The 9,362-nt window shown below is 56.0% G+C and overlaps 1 protein-coding gene across 2 annotated transcripts in view; it reads right to left on the bottom strand.

The window, feature by feature from the left end:
- Positions 1 to 2,055: 2,055 nt before the first annotated feature.
- LOC119517088 (major vault protein) overlaps positions 2,056 to 9,362 on the bottom strand; it is a 57,323-nt gene continuing 50,016 nt past the window's right edge. For both annotated transcript variants that reach the window (XM_037813585.1, XM_037813586.1), the window contains 8 exons: positions 8,739 to 9,008; positions 7,686 to 7,924; positions 7,396 to 7,593; positions 6,061 to 6,447; positions 5,210 to 5,326; positions 4,935 to 5,061; positions 3,106 to 3,294; positions 2,056 to 2,324 (listed from right to left, as the gene is read on the bottom strand). In XM_037813585.1, coding sequence (XP_037669513.1) covers positions 2,103 to 2,324; positions 3,106 to 3,294; positions 4,935 to 5,061; positions 5,210 to 5,326; positions 6,061 to 6,447; positions 7,396 to 7,593; positions 7,686 to 7,924; positions 8,739 to 9,008 — 1,749 coding nt within the window. In that variant the 3' untranslated portion in view covers positions 2,056 to 2,102. The remainder of the gene's footprint in view (positions 2,325 to 3,105; positions 3,295 to 4,934; positions 5,062 to 5,209; positions 5,327 to 6,060; positions 6,448 to 7,395; positions 7,594 to 7,685; positions 7,925 to 8,738; positions 9,009 to 9,362) is intronic.

The following is a 9,362-nucleotide window of genomic DNA, read 5'->3' as shown; positions in this document are numbered from 1 at the left end:
GGAATGATGAAAATGTTCTAGAAATAAATAGTGGCGAAGGTTATACCACACCGTTAATGTACTGAACATCACAAAAGGGTTAAAATTATTTAAAATACTTAAAAGGGATTAAAATTCTTTTTATTTTAGGTATATCTTATCACAATAAAAAACTATAAATGAAAATTTAAAAAGAGAGGAGGGGGTGGCTGGTTTAAGGGAGAGTTTGTTTAAAATGGGAGTGAGTAGAGCACGTTCATCCTCTACTGACTGGCAGCGGCAACCCAGGCAAGGGGAAGAAACTGATGGTGCAGAAAGAAAGGTGACAGCTGGGAGAGAGCAGCCCCCTGGAGGGTGGTCCGGCATCCCCTGGGGAGGGGCTGGGCCAGAAGCCCACAGGGAGTGAGATGTGCTGCTGGGAACAGGGGCATCATCTTGTGGCCCAATTTGCTTCTATTATCTCAGTGAGGTGAGGGAACCCCAGCAGGGGTAGTGGTGTAGGAGGCTGAGAAGAGAGGAGGGGTGAACACTTGTTTGAAGGGGATCTCCCACAAGTTAGAGCCATGAAGGCAGAGTGCCATTAGGAATCCCTGGAAATCTGCGCTGAGTTTAAAATGAAGTCTGGCAGCAACATGGGGGGTTTCTCCTCCAGCAACATGCAGCTGGTCGGGTGCGGGCACAGAGAGGGGCTCCTCCCACTATCTTGGGGAGTGGTAGTTGCAGAGAAGGGGTGAGGCCTTAAGGGAGGTTTTGAGTGAGTAATGACACATTCAGACCACAAAAGCTAAGCTGTACAAAGCTTAAAATGCAAAGAGGTGAGTGGAGGTTGGCGATGTTCAGCAAGTGGGGTCAGCTGCACTGAGGCTTTAGGCTGAGAAGGGGTTGCTGCCAAGGCGAGGGGGTCGCAGCAGGTTTCAGAGGCGGCGTGGTGATTAGCAACGACGAGGTCAAGGGAGAGCCGTGGGAGCAGGTGGCTGAGACGGGCAGGAACAAACCACGTCCAATCTTGCCTGCTTCTGCTGGATGCCCTTTGTAATAATGCTAACTCTTGTTTCGCATTTAATATGTGCGGGCTGCCAGATGAAGAGCTTTAAATTAGTTATCCCTCCTAAAAGAAGGTGTAGGCAAGCCTTGGGGGCTGGGGGGGGGGTAGGGATGGTGACCCCCTTGCCCGTTCCATAAACAGCACCAGGAGGACTGAGGACCTGCATCGTATAACAAACTTACACAAGAGCAGAGCGGCTGGCCACACAACTGCAACTCAACTTAGAGGAAAAGCCCCGCAGCTTCACGTCCCAGTGGGGAAAGAAGAGGGAGCCTGAAAAGAACACATCCTACCTCGGCACCATCCCGGCTTACTCGTACGGAAATTGCCGAGCCGTTTCACACAGCAAGGCCAAGCATCTCCCTCCACCTCCGGGACCTTTACCTCCACCGACGAGGCCGGGAGGGTCTGGCACCCGCCTTGACCCACGGCGCGGCTTCACCTGGCAGCCTCTACTCGGGCGCCCAGACGGATCACGCCTGGATCCTCCCCCCACCAAAACAACAAAACAAGGGACCCTTACTGATTATGGGGGAGTGTGGGAAGGGATCAACCTCCGTCCAGGTTTCTGAAGAGCCCAAGGAGGTACGAGTTCTTACTACCCCAAGACCACCACCCTTTCTGTGGTCGCATCCCTGCCCGAGAGGCGGCAAGTGCGCAGGCGCGGGGCGCAGAGCCGGCAAGTGCGCGGCGTGCCCAGCAGAGGGCGCCAGAGGAGCCTCCCCGGAGGCCGGGATGGACTCAGGAGGAAGGAGCAGGAAGAATAGATGTTGCTGATGCAGGACCCATCCTCCTGCCTGTGGCACCAACTTCCTCATCCGGGGGCAGGGTCCTGGAAAGCTGACTACCGAATGGACGGGTGGGTGAGGCTTTGGGGTCATGTGCCAATCAGAGTGACTTTGAGTTAGCCTTCTCCCTGCCTGTTTCCTCTCTTCTTTACAGAGCAGTGGTCCCTAGTGGCTATGTCAGAATTTCAGGGGTCTCCCCATCACCTCACCCCCAACCACTAAGCATTAAGGAAACAAAATAGGTTTAAATGCCCAGAAAAGTCAGTTTTATTTGTTAGCACAGGACAGAGCTAAGGCCTGGTACAGCTGCTGCTCCGGGGAGCTGGAGGGGCAGGAGGGGACTGCAAAAGCAAGCCTTCTTGGGGAACAGACACCCCGTCCATCTTTTTGACTAGGGGCTGAACCTCAGAACCCATCCCCAGCAGACCCAAGGCTGTGTTGAAGAGGTTGATCGGAGTGGAGCCATCGGTGATGAGGGTCGATTTCAGACCCAAGCCCTGGAGCAGTTTGACCTGGATGGAGAAGGAGGAAGGTGGCAAAAAGAAGGAGTCAAAAACTGGTTGCTTCTCTTACCTCTTTGGCCACTCCCCTCTAAGGCAGGCTACCATCCGCTTTTGCCTAGCCTGGGGGCTGTCTCCCAACCCATCCACAAAGGATCAGTTGGTGGTAACTCTGGGAAGCCTGAGGGTCTCATTCTCTTTGTGGCCTACAGGGCCTGAGAGATCCGGCCCTGACCACCTCTTTAACAGTTCCCCATTTCACCCGTTTGCTCTTTCACCCGTTTGCTCACTAGGTTGCAGCCATAAGTCCTTTCTGCTCCTCAGATGCACCAAGTTCTTCTCTTTGTGTCTTTGTACTTGGACCCTCTGGTGAAAGCTCTTCTCAACTCCACATAAGGTGCAGGTATTCCCTCTTTAGAATGGTGACCTTACTTAGACCAACTAATCAGAAGTGTCACCGCATCACCTTATCACCCTGCTTGACTTCCTTCAAAGCACTTATCACAGACTGACATTGTCCCATCTGTTCACTGCCTACCCCTACTCCACCACCCCAAGTGTAGCTCCTGGCTGAGTCTACTACTGGCACACAGTGTGGTACCTGAGCACGATACCGTGCTAAATGATAACAGGATCATGGTATGTGATACAGGGCATTTGGCCACCACCTGCCCTCACCCCCGTGCCCCGACGTCTTTCTAGATGTGTTTGCCTCCCTCGCTCTGCCTTCTTGGTTCTGGTCTGGCCCCAAAACAAACACAGGTATCCCCCTCCTGCTGTCCTCTCCGCTCACCTGCATCTCCGGCCCAGCCACAGCCATGTCCCTGATGGTGCTGGGACCCAGGGCCTCCGTCATCTGCTTGAACTTCTTCACCTCCACCTCAGCCAGCTGCTGAGCCCTGCTCACCTCCAGTTCCAGCTGGGCTCGGGCATAGGCCAGTTCCGTCTCTCTCACTTTTTGCACCCGCTCAAGCTCGGCTTTCTGGAAGGGAAAAACAAAAACAAAACACAAGGACAGCATTCTTTGGAGCATATGGCCCTTGCGAACTGCCCAGCAAGTCACTCTAACCAGCAAGGTTAGAGGGAACTGGGGCCGGGAAGGTGGAGATGCAAACTTGCGGTCAGTCAGGTGTGAATCCTAGCCAGGCCACCTTTTGGCTGGTGACCCATGGAAGCCCCCCTCATCTGAGACTCGGGTCCCTCAGCTGTAAAAAGGAGATGGTACCTACCTCAGTGGGATTTCAGGCTTTAATAAGATCATGCTTGTAAAATATATGTAATGCCTGGTAGGGAGCTGGCCGATGTTCGAGTGCTTACTTATAAAATGGGCACAATAATCCTTCACTTCAAGGCAGGCATTCAAGGAACTGATGAAAGGCAGAAGACTTTCAAGTATTACAAAATACTTGAATAGGGCTTTATCTTAGGGCCTCTACTTGATTCTTACCAAGCTCCAGGGACTGTAGTGACTATGGTCAGGACAGCCTGGGGTGGGGGGAGCTGGTGGTACAGGGCACCAAGGCTGGAAAGGGCTCTAGCACTCAACTTGGCCGCCTACCAGGACACGAGGAGACTTGAAATTTTCTCAAGGGTCCAGACTCATTATCCACAGCTCCAAATAGAAAAGCAGACTTGTTCTGGACCCTTGAAGCTGACCAGGGGAGATGGTTAAGAGCATAGAAAACAAGACAAGAGTGTGTAAGCTAAGTGCCAAGGAATGTGACTCTGCTCCAGGCCAGGAAGAATTCAAAGAAGGGAAAGGTCCGAGGGCCGGAATTCTTGGAGAAAGCTTCTTGAGGGACTTCAAGGTTGGGGACGGAAGGACTGCAGGCCCAGTATGCAGCGGAGGAAGAGAGGGGGAGGAACTGAACTTTGTGAGACAGGGGGTCAGGGAAGCCAGAGAGCAAGGGGGCTTCCCACCAGGGGTGCACGGGCAGGTCAAGGTTGCGGGCCCAATGACCTGCCCCCCTCCCAGCTGTGCGAGAAACTCAGGCACAGTTCTCTAGCTCTTTGCAGAGCTTACTCACACCCATCTTTCAAGTCTGCACCTCAGGAAGTCCTTGGGCCATCTTTATCAACAACCCACCAAGCCCCACCCATCACTGTACTTGTGGAGTCTGCCTGCCTCTTCCAGCAGACTCGGCTCATACCCACGGCACGTGGAGGAGAGCAAAGACTCGGGAACCAGGCTACTCAACATTCAATCCATTCACTGGCTGTGTGTCCTTGGGCAAGTCATTTAACCTCGAGTTTTGGTTGCCTACCTCATAGGGTTGTTGTGAAGATTAAATAAGATAATACTTATTTAATGTGTTCTTGACATTCTCCAGCTCTTGGCACAGAGTAAATTCAATTTAAGTACCCGCTGTAAGCAACCTGAGGTTTAGCAATGCCTGCCCTGGTTAGCGGAGTGAACCTCCTTCCCTGAACCCCAGTTTTCTTGTCCGTGAACTGGATTTAACATCTCTCATGGATTTTCATGCCTATTAATGCACAAGAGTGAAGAATATCCACCCGGGGCAGCCCCTGGTACTAAGTGGGCATTCGGTAACTCGCTCTCCCTCCCCTAAGGTTCTCTTTCCTGGTACGGGCCCTCCCCTTCCCAGGCAGCTCCCCCCTCACCGTGTTAATGGCCAAGGCCTCCGCTTTCAGCCTGGCTTGCAGCACGGAGCCTTCTCCCTCGATCCGCGCTGCCTCTGCGCGCGACTTGGCCTCGGCCTTGGCGGTCCCGGTGCTCTCCACGGCCGTGCTGGGGGAGGGGGCAGCGTCAGGCAGAGCCCCGGGGAAAGCCCCGTCCTCCTCCCCACCTTCACCCAGGCGAGGGCAGCTCTCACACGCCCTCCCCACCAAGAGCCTCGGCCCCTTGCCGGCCTCTCCCGCTCCAGCTCTCAGCCCACCTCAGTGCCTCTAGCTCCAAGAGCTCCCTGCGAGCTTTTTCAGCTTCCGACTGGTCCAAGATCTTCTGCCTCTCGAGCCGACCTCGGGCTTCCTGTTCTAGTCTCTGGGCCTCGTGCCTGGATGGGAGAGGGGACAGGTGGGAGGCTGGCCTGCGGCCACAGCTGGAATGGGAGTGCCAAGGGTAGGGACCCCCGGTCTATCAGGTGCCCAGGGACAGACCCCAGTCCATGGAAGGCATGCAACATGAAAGCAAGGGAATGGGGTGCCCTCCGTGAGCTGGGCGCAGTTCTAGGCCCAGCAATTGAGGCCACTGCTTTCCCAGAACTTACCTGCTAGTGGGGGGACCAAGTAAACAAGGATGATTCCAGACAGTGATAAGTACATTTAAGGCAGTAAAATGGGTATTGCGATGGCATGAGTGCGTGAAGCAGGGCCTTGCTTCAGTTCCGGTAGAAAGCAAAGGACCCTCCCAGGCGTGACCTTTGGGCTGAGGCCTGAAGGAGGAACCTGCCTTGCATGGTTCTACGGAAGAACGTTCTCTTCTAGAGGAGCCGGGGGAGAAAGCCGGAAGGCACGGTGGACGGGAGGCAGGGGCTGCAGCCCGGAGTGCCCGGAAAGCCACAGAAAGGAGTACAAGCTTTATCATGAGCGAGGCGGGAGGCCACAGGAGCAGGGGAGTCATATGGCTCACGCTAAGTGTGTCCCATGCATGGTGGGTACAGAATGGATAATTGGGGGCAAGAACAGGGGCAGGTGGGCAATGACGGTGGGATGGATAATGGGGACCCCAGAGAGGTCAGGCTGGCCCATAGCAGGCATTGTGGTCCCTGGACCCCCAGGCCTCACTCACTTGGCAGCGGCCTCCTGGGAGTTGGTGGTGATCTCGATGGCCAGCTGGACGCTGCGCTGCAGGGCGTCCCGAGTCCTCTGGTCCACGGGCTCCACCGACTGCACGTCCACACTGCTGACCACCAGCCCGTTTTGGGGGAAGACTGCCCGGTCCCGGGGCTGGGGCAGGGCCGTGCCATCGGGCTCCTTGGCTTCCGGAACCGCAAAGCCGAAGACGGCAGTGCGGATGATCTGGGCCGAGTTCTTGTGGAAGTCATCGAAGGTGACGGAGGCCACGGCCCCCCGGACCCGGGACGCAATGGCCTTGCAGGCATCGCCCACGAAATCAGGCACTGAGAAGAGCTTGGCTGTCTCATTGGGGTCCTTGCGGTCACGGACCTCAAAGTGCCTGTGAGCAAAGAGGCCCAGAAGGGGGTAGCTGCTTTCCTCCAAGAAAGAAGGACCTCAACACTGGTCCCCCATAGTGGGAGAGGGTCTCTGGCAATAGGGAATGTTGGATTAGGGCCTACTATATGCTGAGGCCCACAGTATACATGTTCTCATTTAATTTTCACAGCCACCCTATGAGGTGGAGATGAGGTGGAGATGAACATTATTGCCATTACAGAAAAGGAACTAGAGGTCCAGAGAGGTTAAGTGACTGGCTGAAAGTCACACAGTATGTGGCAAGTCAAAATGAGAAACCAGACAGTCTGGCTCCGGGGTCTGTGTTCAGAACTATTAGGCGATGGTGCCTGAGGATGTCAACACCCCAGTGTCTGCCTTTGTCATAGTCAAAAATAACTCAAGAATTATTTCTGTATGTGACTGATCCCCCCTAGTTATAAGGGGTGACATTTGAGCGCTGACTATGTACTGGGCACTGTTCTCATCCTCATTGCCTCAAAACTCCCAATAGCCCCGTGAAGGAGGCAGTGTTGTTGCCTTTTTGGTCTAGATCGGGAAACCGAGGAAAGCGCCCAGTCCCATGCCCAGCCCTGCAGCTACAGTGTACGTGCTCTCAGCCACCCCCCACCCACACGGCCAACTCCCGTGCTTCACGTCCACCTGCTCTTTTTGTAACCTTGCAGTTAGCAAGTGTCTGGCTGAAGGCATGCTGGGAGTTCTGCTGGGGGGTGGGGGGGAGCATCCTGTTGTCACCTCTCCAGAGCCTCAGTCCTGGGAGATGAGCAGCATCTGCTCCGTCATCCCCCGGGGCTTTGCAGACACTCCTGGGCTTCCCTCTGGACCCTGGTACAGGGTCAGGCGTCCCTAGCTCACTATGAGCCCACCCCTTCGGGCAAAGCTCCCTCACATGGGGTTCCCTGGGCTGCACCCAAACCTCCCCGGCCCGTACCAGTTGTAGGCAAGCTGCAGCTGCAGCCTGGCGTGGTCTGCCGTTTCGATGGTGATGACGTCTGTGAAGAAATCGGGCCCGAGAAGCAGGCAGAGTGTGCGGCGGGCATGGGGACGTTTGGGCCTTCCAGCCGAGAGGGACAGCACCGTGAACTGCTCCTCGGGACCCAGCGACACCAACTCGGGCCCAAAGACCACGCTGCAGGGGGAGCTGGAGGTCAGACCCCTGGGACAGCCTCTCCCACCTTGGCAGCTGCCCCCTCTCCCCCTCTCCCAGCCCCGCGGCCTCACCGAGCCCTCTTCTCCCTGTAGTCATACACCTGCACCGCAGCGTTGTGTGGGACGCGGTAACTGACCACACGGGTCTTGTCCCGGATAGCTGGGAGCTGAAGGGTCTTGGCCACCTCACCCCGGTCAGCCAGAGGGTCATGCCCCTTGTTGAGCAGCTCCTCCACCCCCGGGGGCAGCTCCTTCTCCCACAGGACCTCATCCTGGGTCAGCATGTAGGTGCTTCCAATCACAGCGCGCACCTTCAGGGGGAGGACAAGGGCAGGTGTCGCTGGGGAGCGTGAGAGGGAGAAAGCCCCACCCAGCAGTCCCTGCAGAAAACTGGTCCAGGGAGCTGGCACGGCCATCGCAGTTAAACATGGTTCCCAGAACGAGCCGGGGTTCAAACCCCAGGTTTGCCCCCTGCTAGCTCTGGCATCTGGGCAAGCTATTTTACTTTTCTGAGCTTCAGTTTCCTCATCTCGAAAATAGACACGACAGAGGCCACCTCGCTTGCTTGAGGAATAAATGACACTGTGGGTCTAGGGCTGAGAACAGCACTCGACACATAGTAAGTGCTCATTATTTCTTCCGGAATTTTCCTTCTAGGGGCAGCTTGGAGGGCATCCGTCCTAGGCCGGCATACACTAACACCCCCAGGTTCTGAGCCATACTTCTAGAGTCTTAGAGAAAGAGGTCAGAGATGAGACCTGAGCTGCCCCAGAGTTGGGTTTTAGCTGAGGTGGCAGGAAGGAAGGACTCCACCGGGAGACTGACACGGGGAGGAAGAGGTAGCTTCTGATTATTCCCAGGTGACAGCCCAGACTTTAAGGCCCAGGCCCAGATCTGTAGTGAGGACAGTTTCCCATCTAAAGCCAAGGGCATCTTTTCAGTTGGGGTTTAAGATTTGACGTTAAGATAAGACAAACAAAGGGTGTGTGTCTACTGTGAGGAACACCCCCAAACCTGCCAGCCTGCCCAGACAGCACTGTCACCTCTCCCACGTACCCCTCCCCGTCAGCATCCCCTGCTCCCCACCCCTGGGGAAGCCAGGGCGGCCCCTCCCCAGCCCCTTACCTTCCCAGTCTTGACGTCCCGCACGTAGATGCCCTCGTTCTCGTCCAGAGGGATGGCCTGACGCTCCTCCACCACCTCCACCGTGGCGGACGGCACGTACTCCAGGGGCCCGCGGATGAGCCAGCGGTCCCCGGCCTGGCGCGAGATCTCCCCCTCCTTCAGGGGCTGCAGGGCCCGCAGCAACAGGCCTTGCTGCTCCGACAGCACGTACACGTCCTGGATGCCTTGTTCCAGCCTCTCCCCGGGCTGAAGGAAGAAAGACTTCTCTCCCTGGTGGGAGGTGAGGGGTTAGGGGCAGCTGTCACCCAGGGTCGCAGGCGCCTCCCCCAGCCCCATCTGGCCCAGCAGACTCTCTCCACCACCCAGCCCGCTCCACGCACACTCAGCAGGGGATACAATCCAGCAGAGAACCATCTACCCGGTGTGGCTCTAGGAAGATGCCAACAGGGCTCACCCAGGCTGCCAGCCCAGAGCTGGATGCCCACATGTTCAACAGTTAAGAATCAACCTCTCAGCCCTCCTCATTTGTCCCATGGTTGGTTTTCTTGGGAAAGGGCAGCCCAGAGATTGGCAAACTCTGGCCTTTGAGCCAACTCAGCCTGTGTGTGTATATATTTTCTGAAG

This window comes from Choloepus didactylus, chromosome 21, assembly GCF_015220235.1.
Source record: "Choloepus didactylus isolate mChoDid1 chromosome 21, mChoDid1.pri, whole genome shotgun sequence".
NCBI lineage: Eukaryota > Metazoa > Chordata > Mammalia > Pilosa > Megalonychidae > Choloepus > Choloepus didactylus.
Note: the sequence above shows the minus strand (reverse complement) of the source record. Positions and strands in the feature narration are given on the sequence as shown.